At 43.2% G+C, this 17987-nt stretch overlaps 1 protein-coding gene across 1 annotated transcript; it reads left to right on the top strand.

Annotated features, from left to right (window-relative positions):
- Positions 1-459: 459 nt before the first annotated feature.
- GDAP1 (ganglioside induced differentiation associated protein 1) lies at positions 460-11083 on the top strand. The gene is made up of 6 exons (XM_069959959.1): positions 460-591; positions 4319-4511; positions 5433-5606; positions 7092-7186; positions 8514-8628; positions 10543-11083. Exons 1-6 carry the CDS (start codon positions 505-507, stop codon positions 10926-10928), a joined length of 1050 nt encoding a protein of 349 aa, XP_069816060.1. The 5' UTR covers positions 460-504; the 3' UTR covers positions 10929-11083.
- Positions 11084-17987: the final 6904 nt, after the last annotated feature.

Genomic DNA, 17987 nt, shown 5'->3' with positions numbered 1-17987 from the left:
AGGCCCCGGGGCACGTGCCCCTGGTGCCCTCCCTTTAATCCGGCCCTGATGCTCTGTATGTATATAAGTATGTATGGCTCTGTATGTATAAAAGTATGTATGCTCTGTATGTATATATGTATGTATGGCTCTGTATGTATATAAGTATGTATGGCTCTGTATGTATATAAGTATGTATGCTCTGTATGTATATATGTATGTATGCTCTGTATTATGTATATAATTATGTATGGCTCTGTATGTATATATGTATGTATGCTCTGTATGTATATAAGTATGTATGGCTCTGTATGTATATAATTATGTATGGCTCTGTATGTATATATGTATGTATGTATGTATCATATGTATGTATAGATGTATGTTTATAAGTATATATGGCGCTCTCCTCGCTGCCCTGACGTAGTATACAGCACATACAGTACCGAGGTTTTCCCATGATGCTTTGCTCTGCGGCCGCTGCTGATCCATCTCCAGCGCAGGAGGCAGCGTCCCCCGGCAGAGATGAGCGCAGCCCCGGGCCCGCTCCCCGCCGCCCGGCCGGACCAGCTCATCCTCTACCACTGGACTCACTCCTTCACATCGCAGAAGGTGAGGGCGGCCCGGGCTTCAGGACTGGACAGCGCCGGGAGGAGGCCGCATCCTGCGGGTGGGGGAGCGGGCGTGGTGCGGCCCCGGGAGCGGCTGTCGTGTCCTCTATCCTGTCCTATAGCTGCTGTATATACTGTGTCCTATAGCTGCTGTATATACTGTGCTATAGCTGCTATATACACAGTGTCCTATAGCTGCTGTATATACTGTGCTATAGCTGCTATATACACAGTGTCCTATAGCTGCTGTATATACTGTTCTATAGCTGCTATATACACAGTGTCCTATAGCTGCTATATACACAGTGTCCTATAGCTGCTGTATATACTGTTCTATAGCTGCTATATACACAGTGTCCTATAGCTGCTATATACACAGTGTCCTATAGCTGCTATATACACAGTGTCCTATAGCTGCTGTATATACTGTGCTATAGCTGCTATATACACAGTGTCCTATAGCTGCTATATATACTGTGCTATAGCTGCTATATACACAGTGTCCTATAGCTGCTGTATATACTGTGCTATAGCTGCTATATACACAGTGTCCTATAGCTGCTGTATACACAGTGTCCTATAGCTGCTATATACACAGTGTCCTATAGCTGCTGTATATACTGTGCTATAGCTGCTGTATACACAGTGTCCTATAGCTGCTATATACACAGTGTCCTATAGCTGCTATATACACAGTGTCCTATAGCTGCTATATATACTGTGCTATAGATGCTATATACACAGTGTCCTATAGCTGCTGTATATACTGTGCTATAGCTGCTATATACACAGTGTCCTATAGCTGCTGTATATACTGTCCTATAGCTGCTATATACACAGTGTCCTATAGCTGCTGTATATACTGTGCTATAGCTGCTATATACACAGTGTCCTATAGCTGCTGTATATACTGTGCTATAGCTGCTGTATACACAGTGTCCTATAGCTGCTGTATATACTGTGCTATAGCTGCTATATACACAGTGTCCTATAGCTGCTGTATATACTGTGCTATAGCTGCTATATACACAGTGTCCTATACATGCCATACACAGTGTCCTATAGATGCTATATATACTGTGTCCTATAGCTGCTGTATATACTGTGCTATAGCTGCTATATACACAGTGTCCTATACATGCCATACACAGTGTCCTATAGATGCTATATATACTGTGTCCTATAGCTGCTGTATATACTGTGCTATAGCTGCTATATACACAGTGTCCTATACATGCTATACACAGTGTCCTATAGATGCTATATATACTGTGTTCTATAGATGCTATATATACTGTGTTCTATAGATGCTATATATACTGTGTTCTATAGATGCTATATATACTTTGTTCTATAGATGCTATATATACTGTATTCTATAGATGCTATATATACTGTGTTCTATAGATGCTATATATACCGTGTTTTATAGATGCTATATACACAGTGTCCTATAGCTGCTGTATATACTGTCCTATAGCTGCTATATACACAGTGTCCTATAGCTGCTGTATATACTGTGCTATAGCTGCTATATACACAGTGTCCTATAGCTGCTGTATATACTGTGCTATAGCTGCTGTATACACAGTGTCCTATAGCTGCTGTATATACTGTGCTATAGCTGCTATATACACAGTGTCCTATAGCTGCTGTATATACTGTGCTATAGCTGCTATATACACAGTGTCCTATACATGCCATACACAGTGTCCTATAGATGCTATATATACTGTGTCCTATAGCTGCTGTATATACTGTGCTATAGCTGCTATATACACAGTGTCCTATACATGCCATACACAGTGTCCTATAGATGCTATATATACTGTGTCCTATAGCTGCTGTATATACTGTGCTATAGCTGCTATATACACAGTGTCCTATACATGCTATACACAGTGTCCTATAGATGCTATATATACTGTGTTCTATAGATGCTATATATACTGTGTTCTATAGATGCTATATATACTGTGTTCTATAGATGCTATATATACTTTGTTCTATAGATGCTATATATACTGTATTCTATAGATGCTATATATACTGTGTTCTATAGATGCTATATATACCGTGTTTTATAGATGCTATATACACAGTGTTCTATAGATGCTGTATATACTGTGTTCTATAGATGCTATAAATTATGTGTCCTATAGATGCTATATACACTGTGTTCTATAGATGCTATATATACTGTGTTCTATAGATGCTATATATACTGTGTTCTATAGATGCTATACATTATGTGTCCTATAGATGCTATATACAGTGTCCTACAGGTGCTATATACACAGTGTCCTATAGCAGCTATATATTATGTATCCTATAGCTGCTATATATTATGTATCCTATAGATGCTATATACAGTATTCTACAGGCGCTATATATTCAGTGTCCTATAGGTGTTATGCATACTGTCATATAGGTGCTATATACAGTATATATACTGTTCTATAGGCATTATTCTATAGGTGCTCTGTACACTGACCTATGGGTGCTATGCATACTGCTCTATAGGTGCTATATATACTGTTCTATAGATGTGATATATATATATATATATATATATATATATATATATATATATACACACACACACATATATTCATACACTGTCATATAGGTGCTATATATATACTGTCCCATAGGTGCTATATATACTGCCCTATATGTGCTATATATGCTGTCCCATAGATGCCCTATATACTGTGCTATGCATACTGCCCTATGGGTGCTGTATATACTATCATATAGATGCTATGCATGCTGTCCTATAGGTGCTCTGTACACTGTCCCATAGGTGCTCCATACTTTCCTGTGCTCTGTATACTGTCATATAGGTGCTGTATATACTTTCCCATATGTGCTCTGCATTACCTCTGCCTATTATCTGCCCCAGTGACCTGCAAGGACCAGGGGGCTGTGCACATTACATAGGAATAAGGGGGCTCCATCTATGATCAGACCCCACTGATTCCAGGACTGGGGGGCTGTGGCTTTATATGTATTTATGCCCCAGATACCCCTCATTCTGTGGCTAGCAGGACCCTGGCAGATCGCATTGTATTATATGCCCATGTAATCATGGAGACACCTAGCAATACATCAGCAAGGCTTAAAAATTCAGCTTAAAAATACCTTCCATTAGATAAGATCCCATTATTGAGGGTTTATGAACTGGGGAGGAGAGGATACAGGGTGCGCAGTACTCTCCCCATCCTCTAGGTGGTGGTGTGGGACATAGCTGGAGAGTCACTGGCTGGAGAACACTGCAGCAGGTGTATTGGTCTGGATGCAGTGAAGTCCAGCAATGCGGCGGCACAATTGTGTGATAAGACAGTCGGGGGGCTGTGACTTTATTCCTACAGCTCAGTATAACACATTACAAGGAATCCTCGTATATAGCTAATCCCGGATGGGTGCTGACTGGACCTTCATGTCCTTATGGATTCCTATAAAGAAATACAGGATCCAACAGAGAAAGACATAGCGTGCCCTGTGTGTACAGGGGTATAAGAGACATTGCATTACTATTGCCATACATATAATGGAGTCTGATCATCTACACTTGTATGCTTGCTGCCCCGTACTTCTGTATACACATGGACCCCGGCTACTGAGTAGTTGTAAGGTGGAGCGTGGGGTAAGATCAGTAATACAGCCTCCCTACAGTATACTCTACATGTATTACACCTAATGTATCTCTCTGTTGTCCTTACTAGGTAAGGCTTGTCATAGCGGAGAAGTCTCTGAAGTGTGAAGAGCACGATGTCAGCCTGCCGCTGAGCGAGCACAATGAACCCTGGTTTATGCGGCTCAACCCCTCCGGAGAAGTGCCGGTGCTGGTGCACGGAGAGAACATCATCTGTGATGCCACGCAGATTACTGACTACCTGGAGCAGACATTTACAGATGGTAACAAGATTCTTATGGATCATGGTTGTGTACAGACTTATACTAAAGGGCAAAGCAAGCCATAACAAAGTCTTCTGGGCTGTCATAGATCTGTCATAGATACATATACACAAATTCAGTCGACTCCTTCGGCTTCAGTTTTGAGGAGAGAATTAATAAATCATTCCCTCCTGTCCTCCTCTTATATATGAACAGGAACAACATTCCTGTGATTTCTGCCTGAAAGCTCTGGTGGCAGATTATTTTTCCGAGAACAAAGGGGTCGGGCAGTGAAATTCCATTACACCCGACCCTATCTCCACCAACATCTTCTGTCGGTTAAGAAGCAGGAGAACCACATATACTTTTTACTGATGGCTGGAGCTGCCACCAGCAGTATAAAGTGTAAGAGGACCTAAAGGGGTCAGAGAAAAAAAGTTTTTACTTTAGCTGCCTAAAACTCTACAGAAAGTGGTTTAAATCCCCATAGAAAACCTCACTGCTCTGGACAATTCCTGACATGGACAGAGGTGGCAGCAGAGAGCACTGTGAGAGCAGAGCACCATAGAAAATCTCTTCTACTCTGTGTCAGACTGGAAAGAATACTCCACCTCCTGTAGGGCATACAGCAGCTGATAAATGCTGAAAGACTTGAATTTTTTAAAATGTAATTTATAAATCTGTGTAACTTTCTGACACCAGTTGATTTAAACATTTCTTGAGATTTTTTCTTCTTCATCATTAGAAGTGAGTTTTAGTTACTTTTCTATGAGCGTATGATGATCGTGACAATTTTTTAAATTGCGGCCAACTAGACTCCATTTTATTCTGCCAGTACGACTGATAGACTCGGCCCCTGTGTGTGTGATATGTTCTTTTTAAAGTCTCATGGCATTACCAATGTCTCTATATAATCCTAATAATATCCAAATACATTTGCAGAGAAAACACCAAAACTAGTTCCAGATGAAGGAAGCGTCTACTACATCAGGGTGCAGCACTACCGGGAACTGCTGGACTCATTGCCTATGGACGCATATACACACGGCTGTATCCTGCACCCGGAGCTGACGGTGGATTCCATGATACCAGCGTATGCTACATCGAGAATTCGCAGTATGTATAGTATATATAGTCACCTGAGCCTGCTGAGCATTTCACAATGATGATGTCACTACTACTGTGATGGTGGATTACAACCCCTGGCATGTCTTTCCTGAAGAAAAGCCTATGGCTGTATTCATGTTTTCTCAAACTCCCTAGTGCTGCATCCAACTTCTTCAGCCTCTGGTATTCTAATGCCGAACGATCTCTAATGCTGCGCTCATCTCTAATACTGACGTCTAGTAAAGATTCAATGTTAATGATTTAAACAAAGAGCCAGCTCGTCCTGATGGATAATAACCCCATGTTTCAATGAAGTTGATGTACACAGGTCAGGCTTCTGTAACCGACAGGGAACAGCTAATATATAAAGGCGATGTCACAGCTAGTCATATAGCTGCACAACAAAGCTGGGAAATGTCACTCACATGTCATTCAGATAATTGGGTGGCCATGTTAGGCTGTGCGACTTTTTGCAGATGAAACCCTGTGTCCCTAAGGGGGTTGTCCACTTTATAGTTAAATAGTTCAGCATAGAGTTATTAGGCTATGTTTTGCATAAATCACAGTAATTGTTGCAATTTGCAACATCGGCCGTGATTTATACAAAATATACGTTGTGTTGGAATGAATGGAATCCTGGCCGGAGCGTATACACATGGTATACGCTCCGGCCGGGATTCCATCCGGCCGCACGAAAAACTGACATGTTGGTTTTCTGCATCGGCTATTCATTGAATAGTGGGCGCACAAGACATATCAGTTCACACAATGGAGCGTGCGGCTCTGGCTGCATGCTCCATTGTGTGCAGTTGTGAATTTGAATGTGGGCGCACATGGGTGCGCCAGCATCCGAATTCACAAAAAGTGAAGACCATCTGGCCAGTACTGCAGTACCGTCCAGGATGATCTTCAGTAACACCGACTGGTCTCAGTGTTAAACGTAGTGTGAACCCGGCCTAAGTAAGGGTACTCACTGTATATACTGACATCAGCTCCTGTGTACCTCATAGAACTAAAATCAGGCTCCTCTCCTCCAGGCTGTGCTGTCCTGCTCTGTGGCGAGTCTGTCCATAGGATGGCTGACATGGAGGAGCATATGACCATGCCCTTCCCCCTAGTGTCCAACACTGAGTCTGTATTTGTCTATTATGGGGCATGGTCACATGTCACTCCATGTCGGCCATCTTATGGACAGAATCACCACAGAGAAGGACAGCACAGTCTGGAGGAGGGGAGTCTGATTTTAGCTCACAGGGAAGTACACAGGAAGCTGATGTAGGTAAGGGCTGTGAGTATACCTACTAATACTGCACGCTGAACTATTTTATTATAAAGTGGCCAACCCCTTTAATGACACGGCATAAGAACATAAGAATTAGAAAAAACCCAAATATAGTTTTATAGAAACAATTTCAGTTTTTTTTTTAAAAAAGCAACTGGATTGTCCTGAAGTTCCTTATTGTAGAATCTCACCTTAATGTTAATCATTTACAGGTCAGATTGGTAGTACTGAGTCCGAACTCAAGAAACTTGCCCAAGAAAACCCTGACCTTGAAGATGCCTACATTGCAAAACAAAAACGGCTAAAAGTAAGTGTTAGGAAATATATGTTATTTACATGTGTATATGAGGAGTCCAATGTCTCAGGACACCCTTTTATTTCAGAAACAAAAGGGAAAATTACATATTTGAATACCACAGCAAGTAATGGGTGAGGGGGTCTATCTTTTTGGCTATGTCCAGACCATGGCGGCCATCTTGAAAGACGTCATATTGGGTTGCTTCTATCAGATTTGTGCTGGATGCTGGACTTTTGGTTTATAGCAACTTTTTGTTCATTGTTTCCAAATGTGTGGGTGTATCTTAAAGCAAATTCACTACTATAACTACTCAATTAAGATTGCCATATCAGCCGATCGGTGCAGCCGCACACATTGTAACAGTGCTGTCCTTTCCTCCCATCGCCACCTGGTTCCTGAGATCTCCTCCGATTTGTATTTATCCAAATGTCTGGTTTGGTGCACTGGAGGCGGGCCCTGCACCCCCAATGCACCAATATCTCCACCCTCAATAGCACTCCAGTGCACCAAACTGGACATTAGCATAAGCACAAACTGGAAGAGATCTCAGGAACTGGGCGGTGATGAGAGGAACGGAAAGCATAGTTACAGTGTGTGCGGCGCTGAGATTTGGAAATCTCAATGGGGTTGACCACTTTATAGTAAAATAGGTCAGTGTACAGTATTAGTAAGTGTACTCACTGCACTTACTGACAGCAGCTCCCTGTGTACCTCATAGAGCTAATATCAGACTCCCCTCCTTCATGCCGTGCTGTCCTGCTCTGTGGTGAGTCTGTCCATAAAATGGCCGTCATGGAGGAGCCTATGACCATGCCCCGCTCCCAGTGTCCTCCATAGGTATATACAGGGTCAGTGTTGGACACTGGGGGGCGGGGCAAGGTCACATGCTCCTCCATGTCAGCCATCTTATGGACAAAATCACCACAGAGCAGGACAGCACAGCCTGGAGGAGATACATCTGATATTCGCTCTATGGGGTACACAGGGAGCTGCTGTCAGTATATACAGTGAGTACACTTACTAATACTGTACGCTGAACTGTTTTACTATAAAGTGGCCAAATCCTTTAATTGAGTAATTATAGTAGTACACTCGCTCACACGTACCATATCGCAGTGGATCCGCAGCAGATTTGATCTAAATAACTGAACACAGCATCCAGTCAGCACCATCAAATCTGCTGCAGATCTGCTGTGGATCCTCTATGTGTGAACGCACCCTAAGGCCTGCAGATTATGCATTATGTATAACCATATGCATTTAATCAGAATATTTGCAGAAAGAGTTGGGTGAAGTATTGGATTGGTGTAATTCCAGTATGTCGATGTATTTATAGACTAAACTGATGGAGCATGATAATATAAAGTACTTGAAGAAAATACTGGATGAGCTGGAAAAAGTTCTGGATCAGGTTGAAACTGAACTACAAAGACGAAGCGAAGAGACACCAGGTAATAATAACCACTTATAACTACTTATAACGATGCAAACAGCAGGGTACTTTTTGGCAGTGTTATATGGTTGCTGTTGGGGATGCTAATATTTAATACTATGTGAGTGTTTTGTGAATTATTAAAGGGAAACGCTGATGAAAAAAAATGTTCTTAAATTATCTAGTGCCAGAAAGTTATACAGATTAGTAAAACTACACCTGCTCCTCCTTAAAAATCTGAAGTCTTCCAATACTTATCAGCTGATGTATGTCTTGTATTCTTTCCAGTCTGACACAGTGCTCTCTGCTGCCACATCTGTCTGGGACAGGAACTGTCCAGAGTAGGAAAAGTTTTCTATTGAGATTTGCTACTGCTCTGGACAGTTCCTGACATGGACAGAGGTGGCAGTAGAGAGCACTGTGTCAGACTGGAAAGAATACACCACTTCCTGTAGGACATACAGCAGCTAATAATTACTGGAAGGATTGAGATTTTTCAATAAAAGTAGTTTACAAATCTGTATACTTTTCAGTTGATTTGAATTTTTTTTTTTTACCAGAGTACCCCTTTAAATATAAGTAAACTACTCCTTTTAAGAATCTGTTCAGCTTTGAAGACTATTAGGTTGGGTTCACACAGCGTATGACACCGGCCATTCTGTGACCTGGCCATGTCACAGAACGGCCGGTGTCAGTAAAGTCCATCCTGGCCGGTACTGCAGGACTGGCCGGATGATCTTCATTTGTGCTGAATTGGGATCTGTGTGTGCCTGCATCCCAATACACCATAGCACACAATGGGAAGTGCGAACGGAGCCACACTCTCCATTGTGTGAACTGACAGGTCTGTGCAGCCGCTATTCAATGACTAGCAGCCTCACAAAACGGACATGTCAGTTTTTCTTGTGACTGCTAGGGATCCTGACGGGATGTATACTATGTGTATCCATTGATTTTAGAGCAATGCATATTTTGAATTAATCACGCCCTTTGTTGCTAGTCACAACAACGGCCGTGATTAATTCAAAATATACGTTGTGTGAACGTTGCCTTAAAGATTTGTTGTAAATGCAAACTTTAGATTGGAAGCCTACATTTTTACCTGTGTTCCTCTGGGGCCTAGTCATTGACTTTAATGGAAGAGTCAGGATCAACTAGTGAAGGGGTGTTGCAGAATGTGCTGCAGATCTGTAGCAAAATCTCCAGATTCCCTTCAATTGGTGAATGGCAATGAACACAGTATTCTATGTACAAATGTAGTCATGAGTTACATGATCCCTAACCAACAATTGTATCAGGGAAGTATGTTAAAGGAGTATTCCACTCAAACATAACTTTTCATATGTTGTTGTCTGTGGAGAGACTAACAATTCATTCCATACTTGTTATTATCTATTCAGTCCCCTTCCCCCATTTCTTAGCAGCTTCTTTCTGCTGAAGACACAAAAAACTGTATGTGAGCTTTGCTCTCTGTCTACCCCTACTCCCCCTCCCTTCCGAGACAGCTGATTTGAACAAGTCCCTAGCAGCTGCAACTTTGTAACTTCTTTTAATTCTGGAAGGATTAATATGAAATCAAGTTGCTGATGATCTCACTGTAATTAATCCTCCCAGTTGCAAGATAGGGACTTTTTTACATAAGCTGTCTCAGAAGGGAGGCGGGAGGAGGGGGAGACAAAGAGAGAGGCTCACACACATTATTTTGTGTCTTCAGCAGAAAGCAGCAGCTTAGAACTAGAGGAAGGAGACTGAATAGATAATATGCATATGGTTCTATGTGCATCACTATTTATTATATGCATTGCCAATCACATACTGTACAGGAGCTGAGAGTCAGGGGATGAACAGTCCTGGCTCCTATGTGCAGGTAAATAGATAGTTCTAAACACACTGCTCTGTATGTTAATACTAGTTATGTCTCTCTTGTGTACAGAAGAAGGTTCGGGCAGTGAGTCTTGGCTGTGTGGACAGTTCTTCAGCCTGGCAGATGTATCACTAGCCGTCACCCTTCACCGATTAAAGTTTCTTGGGTTTGCCAGAAGAAACTGGGGGAATGGGAAACGTCCTAATTTGGAGGCGTACTATGAGAGGATCCTACAGAGGAAGACGTTCAACCAAGTCCTCGGAAACGTCAATAACATTTTAATCTCCGCCGTGTTGCCGACTGCATTCCGCGTGGCCAAAAAACGAGCCCCTTCTATTCTGGGCGCTACCGTCATGATGGGATTGCTGGCGGGGGCGGGCTACATTGTGTTCCTCTGTGTTAGAAAAAGACTTTTCAATGCATTTTCATCAGTTAGGGCCAAATCCTTTTTTTAGTTCATCTTATTCTGTTAAATATCAATCTAAAAAGACAAGAACATATGACTAGGATAAAGTGCGACAAAGCTATTCTCATAGTATACACATCTCACCCCCATGTGATTTAATCACAATAAAATATATATGTGGCATTCATATTGCTGTATTGTGTGATATACTCTAGATCTGTTTCAGAATGTGAAAGAAGTGGGTGGTAGTAGTGCGATTTATTCCATGGCCTGCAGCTCGGAAGTAAATCGCTCTCCCCACTTATTCTGCTGACCTGAGCAGCGCTGAAACCCCAGCCAGTCACAAATTGTGACATAATCCTGTAACCTGTCAAAAGTTTTTCTAAGTGACAAATAGGTCTTAAAAGGGTATCCCAGGGGGATAAAACAGGTGTCAGAAAGTTGTACAGATTTGTAAATTAATTCTTTTTACAAAACTCAAGTCTTTCAATACTTATCAGCCGCTGTATGTCCTGCAGGAAGTGGTGTGTTCTTTTCATTCTTACACAGTACTCTCTGCTGACACCTCTGTCCTTGTCAGGAACTGTCCAGAGCAGGAGAGGTTTCCTTATGTGGTAGCAGAGAGTCAGAATGGAGAAAATACACCAGGACATGCAGCAGCTGATAAGTAATGGAAGGCTTAAGTTTTATGAAAATAATTAATTTACAAATCTGTATAACTTTCTAAGTTTTGTTATAGAAGTAATTTACAAATCTGTAAAACTTTCTGCTAACAGTTGATTTGAAAATATATTTTTTTCCCTCCAGAGTAATTCCTTTAATTCCTCCTTCGCAGGGCTTAACGTAAGGGCTCGTTCACACTCCGGAATCTGTTCGGAACCCCCGCCCGCGGACTCCGTGCCAAATCCCGCCTGCTATGTCTTTCAATGGGAGGTCTTGCGCACCTCAGCCATCCGCTCAAAGAATCTTTCTTTCAGCAGAAAAGTGCGGAGAGCGGAGGTGCGCAAGACCTCCCATTGAAAGACATAGCAGGCGGGATTCAGCGCGGGATTCAACGCGGGGTTCGCGGGCGGGGTATTCAAGTGAAATCCGAGCAGAATTCTGAAGTGTGAACTGTCCTTATTAGTATTACAATTTTGGTAAATAATGGTTGCCAGGTGCTTAACACAAACCTATATAGTGTTTGTATTACTTTCCTATGGTTTTTATTATTGGTAGCAGTTAGAGATGAGCGAACTGGGTTCGGGTTCGAGTCGATTCGAACCCGAATGTTCAGCATTTGATTAGCTGGGGCTGCTGAACTTGGATAAAGCTCTTGTCTGGAAAACATTGATACAGCCAATGACTATATCCACGTATTCCACATAGCCTTAGGGCTTTATCCAAGTTCAGCAGCCACCGCTTATCAAATGCCGAATGTTCAGGTTCGGATCGACTCGAGCATGCTCCAGGTTCGCTCATCTCTTGTAGCAGTTTTTTAGTGTACTGTTTAATTCCAGTGGATAAAGACTTGTTGAGGTCATGTGATGGACGAGCTGGCATAGGGCTCCGGCTGTTATCAGTCAGCAGTCAGAACCCTTCTCATGTAATGAGCTGTGCACCTGTGTGTCCTTCCCATCATCAAGACAGGCTTTGATAGAAAAATAAAGTGACTGCTAGCAGATATTTAAAACTGATATACAGGGAAACCTTGGATTATGCGCATAATTCATTCTGGGTACAGTATGTGCTTGTAATCTAAATCACTCGTATATCACAGCAAACATTCCTATAATAAGTAACTGAACCGCAGACGGTTCGTTCCACAACCCAAAAAAAGGTAGGTAAGGTGTTCTGGATTAATAAAGAACACTGTAACAGTAAAGAATGGGTTAATCAGTTAACTCTCCTTTCACACACAACTCCCCAGGTGGCTGCAAACCTGCTGGTACTAGTGCCGGGTGCCTATAGCGGCTGTCTGTAAAGGGGTTAAAGGGGTACTGCGACGGTAAACAATTATTCACAGAATAACACACATTACAAAGTTATACAACTTTTTTATGTATGTTATGTCTGTGAATGGCCCCCTTCCCCGTGTCCCACCACCCCCACCCTTGTACCCGGAAGTGTGGTGCGCTATACATACCTGTCACGTGCCGACTCGTCTCCGATCTTCAGTCTGCGATGTCTTCTTCGGACGGCCCGGCCGAATCCCTCCGAGTGTCCTGGGTGCCGGCCGCCCTCTTCAGCGTCATCAGTTATGCTCAGAGGGCGGCCGGCGCAGAGGGCGGCCGGCACTTAGGACGCTCGGAGGGATTCGGCCAAAGACGACATCGCTGACTGAAGATCGGAGACGAGTCGGCACGTGACAGGTATGTATAGCGCACCACACTTCCGGGTACACGGGTGGGGGTGGTGGGACACGGGGAAGGGGGCCATTCACAGACATAACATACATTACAAAGTTGTATAACTTTGTAATGTGTGTTATTCTGTGAATAATTGTTTACCTCCGCACTACCCCTTTAATTCAGGGGTCAGAGGGAAGCAGCGGTCATAGAACATCCAGCAACACGTGCAGATGTCGGACTGGGGTACCTTGGGCCCACCAGGGAATTTAATTCCAGGGGCCCACCCTTCATATACCAGATATAACCAGCGCCAAACCTTCACTTTACTATAGCGAGTTTGCGCGGCATTGTGTATTTGACCATCAATGCTAGTTCACTGCTAGTAACTTGTCAGTCACTCTGGGAACAGGAGAAGTCCCATGAAAGTAACAAATCTCAGGCAGGCAGGGGTGTTTGGGAACATAATAATGAAAGTATACTTACTCGACCCCGTGCCCTTGTAGCGCTTCCTTGACCCCTTAAGGACGGAGACAATTTTTGTGCTTTCATTTTTTTTTACTTCTCATGTTTAAAAGGCCATAGCGCTTGCAATTGTTTTTTATTAAATACATTTTCATGCCGCGTATGTTTGTGTCCTAATCACATTCAGCGGCATACGTGCGTTTTTATTTTACATTTTTGGTTGGTTCCACTTTCATCTTCTGAAGAAGTCCTCTTTTATCTGCCTGGCCCGGGTCGATGTCCCTGCTTGATTTGTAAAACACCAAACACATATCCTGCTACGATTTCACAAAAAAAAACAAAAACAAACATAACAGAAAAATGTCCCAATTGCGTTTTGGCCATTCTCCACTGACTATGAGCTAACATCTGGTCACAGCGTTTTTGACCCGCAAAAATGCCTTATTTCTGAAAAATGCCTAGTATGAATCCGGCCATATAGTACATGAGAACATACCCCTCTCCCAAAGTTATTCACAGGATAAGGGATAACAAGACCCATAGAGAATCATTGAAGCACCGTCCCCATTGTTTATTTGAGGGCAACATGTTCCCCACAGTTTCGTGACCACTGGTAGCCCTACCAATCAGCTTGATGTCGCCTATCCTGTGGATTTTAGGGAGGGGGGGTAGGTACCTAGGCCACACCTGGATGTATGTGTGTGGGGGTGCAATACTTTGCCTTGTCCCTGATAATGCCTACACACACAAGAGCCACGGGGTTGTGTATATATGATGTATATTTATAGTGGTGTCCATGTTGCTATGATATGCTATGATTGCTGTGACCCTGTCACTTGAAAAAAAACTTTTGACAAACCTTGCAGATATAGGTATAAACCTTGCGATGCATGTTTTTTCTTCAAGAGTTCTACTATCCACTGCTCCATCCTACTTGCCCTCATTGTGCAGGTGATAGATCTGTGTAGCAGGCAGATGACCAGCTTTATGACTCTGCAATATGTCATGGATCCCCAACTCCCAAGCATAATAAATTACACCAAAGAACGCAAAATAAAGACACAACACAATGAAATCAGGTGTCAATGGGTCCCAATTTTATTTAAAATTACATGACACCGAAAATGGCAGACCCCCGACTCACAAAGAGTCACCATCCAGCATTCAGGCGAGGAAAAAACCCCTGTGGGGGAAACCTCGAGGGAGCCATGGCTGGAGAGATGCCCCTCCCCTGGGCTTAGAGGGTACTACCATACTATAAATGTAATCTGGATGTGAGAGAAATCTGTCTGCAATGTCACCTTATTGATGGCTAGGCGGCTGTAGCTCTTCTCCCTCACAGATCCAGGTCCACTTCTCAAGAAGGTGGAGACTCGATGAAGGGGTAGTCTAAAGCAGACCACCCCTTTTCCCCTGCTAGAACCTCCAAATTCCATCAAGGGGTAGGGGGCAGTAAAGTATACAAGCTCAAGGTCCTCTGGCACATCCAAGATGGCACTGATCAGGGCGCGGTGCATTGCTTTATGGAACCTTCTTTATGACATAAGCGCTTGTCATCACAGTGCACGGTTACTATGGTAACTGCAGGTAAACACATCTGAAGCATTAACCCATTAATTACTGGCGATGAGCTTTACTGCAGAGGTCACTAAACACACTTGTAACCAAGCAAACAGCTTATGGTTAGGCCACACTGAGAGCACTAAATAATATGGTTTCATATGGCCCATAGCAACCAATCACTGCTCAGCTTTCCTTTCTCAAATTACTTTGGTAAAATAAAAGCTGAACTGGGATTGGTTGCCATGCGCAACTTAGACAGTCTAACCTGCCCATAGCAACCAATCAGAGCTCTGCTTTAATTTAATAAGAGCTTGTTAAGATATGAAAAGTGAGCTGTGATTGGTTGCTATAGGCTAATCTCTGGCAGGTTGATAAACTTTTCAGCAATGGAGCAGCTTTATGATGATGATGACTCAAAACACATGACATCAAACCTACCCATAATGCTTTGCAGTCAGCCCTTCCTCCATACCTCCCAACTTTTTGGAGGGACACTTGTGGTTCACAGACAAATCTATACACTACAATTCCCAGCATTTCCGGTCACTCAGTTTAGAATCCACCAGTATATGGTTATATACAGCAGATTTGTTAACATGAAGGAGACTGCTGACAATCTGATGTAATTCGGGCTGCCGAAGAGTATTATAAATAAAGCTGTTGAGATGAATAGGGAACGAGGGGATCCCTACCTGGAGAGTACAGACAAGCAGTATGGCTGGCATGTAAAACTACATTTCCCAGGCTTTCATAAGAAATCGGTGATCACCCGATTAGTTGATCACTGGAGAAACCACACTGACTGTACAAAAGGGGTTGAGGAGAAGTCCGCTATGTGTGATCGGAGAGCGGCAGCCGGGCGGGGAGTCAGCCATCACATAGTGTAAAGTTTTCCTTAAATATATTTGTCTGTGCTTCTATAGCATAGAAAATGTTTTTATTCTCTGGTACAAAGAGGCAAAGAGGCTTCTCCAACCTAATAGCTAAAATCTGGAAAGTCTCCCCTCTCCTCCCTCCCTGCTTAATTGACACCTGCTGGTTTAGGTTTGGGATGGGGAGTTTTAGGGGTGAGCACAAAACGTGTACATACATATTACATACAAATATGCACAATACATACACACCTCATACACAGATAAAGAAATGCACATTACCTATATGTATACATAGTACGCGCACTATACACACATCTAAACAAATGCACATTACATATATGTATATATAATACACACATGCAGCATGCACACAGACTCACATAACATACATACTTCATGTCCACACACATATTTACCTCTGTTACAGGAAAGCATCAGGTACAGCTCACATGCTGTCAGACTTGCAGCTCCACTGTGCAGGCTGCAGCTCCTCTCCCTCCTCTCCTCCGGTGTCCCAACTGCCAGCAGCAGCATATATAGCAGATGGGGGTAGCCTGAGAGGAGGAGGTGGTGGAGGGTGCCAAGGGAGAGGAGAGGGGCTGCGCTAAATCTGCATGCTACATGCTGCTGTCTGTCACCCTAGTCACTCCCTGCTATTATATAATATTATGAAACCCCAGGCTACTCCATAGAGGCAATGAGTGACTGGGTGAAAGGTATGTGCTGAATATGTCATCCTGGAGCTGCTAGACAGGGAGGCACACCTCCTACTCAGGGGCCCACCAAGGGGCAGGGCCCACCGGGGAATTCCCCTGTTCCCCTGTGGGTCAGTCCGAGCCTGACCAGTGTAGGCAAGATGGTGGTGACACGTGCATGGTAGCAGCGGGAGATATCCAAATGAGACTTTGGGGAGTACTCACCACTTTGCATAATGTCTGTGCACACAGGATCCTGGGCTGCCTGAACATCGGAGTACGAGGGCGCCATAGCCTTACTCACACTCAGTCCTCTGGCAGCAGGGAGAGGAGTTAAAGTGTAACTGTCATTTCAGGGTCATTTTCTGAAAACATTAAAGATCAACAGTTCAAGCGATTTTAAGAAACTCTGTAATAAGTTTTATGTACTAAAAGAGTTTTCTTCTGGACTGAAAAAGCAATCTCCCAGCCTCCCCCCTCCCTTCAGATGAAGCAGGATTTCTGTGTCCATTATGTGGCTATGGAGAGGGGAGGGGCTGTTAGGAGTGATTGAGCACGGAGGATTTCTGCAAAGCACAACACCGTGAAATCTTCTCTCATTAAGTTCATAGATAAGCACTGACCTTTCTGACCCCAGAATCCTGCGGTTTAGGTCCCCAGACAGTCTACAAACAGCTGACCTTCATGTCACCTCTTCCTGCTCCCTCATCTCCCTTGGCCCCTCCCACCTCCATAAGGATAGAATGGAGAGAGCAGAACCCGTCTTCACTGGCTTCTCTGTAATGAAGACGTGTTTGCCTGATAATGCTCAGATAAGAAGTCGGGGGGGAGGCTGGGAGATTGCTTCTTGAGTAAAAAAAGGAGGCTTTTTTGGCTAATAAAACCTATTACAGAGTTTCTTAAAATCGCTTATACTACTGATTTCTGCAATAAAAAAAAACATGACAGTTACGCTTTAAGGCCTAGCTACTCATTTCCACAGGAGGATCTCTGCAGTTCCACAGGACCCTTCACCATCTTCAAACGGATGTTAAGTGTATTAGAAAGTTGTAGAACTTAGTTCCTCTTCACACATCCTGACATTCAGTTTTTACCTTCAGGAAACCATCAGGAATTATGAGGAGAAAAAAAAGTGTTTTCAATATAGTCTAGTATGCCGACATACATCACATGTACCCTACAG

The sequence above is a fragment of the Dendropsophus ebraccatus genome, chromosome 2 (genome assembly GCF_027789765.1).
Source record: "Dendropsophus ebraccatus isolate aDenEbr1 chromosome 2, aDenEbr1.pat, whole genome shotgun sequence".
In the NCBI taxonomy this organism is placed as follows: Eukaryota; Metazoa; Chordata; class Amphibia; order Anura; family Hylidae; genus Dendropsophus; species Dendropsophus ebraccatus.
The sequence above is the reverse complement of the archived record's forward strand: the minus strand, read 5'-3'. Positions and strand labels throughout refer to the sequence as shown.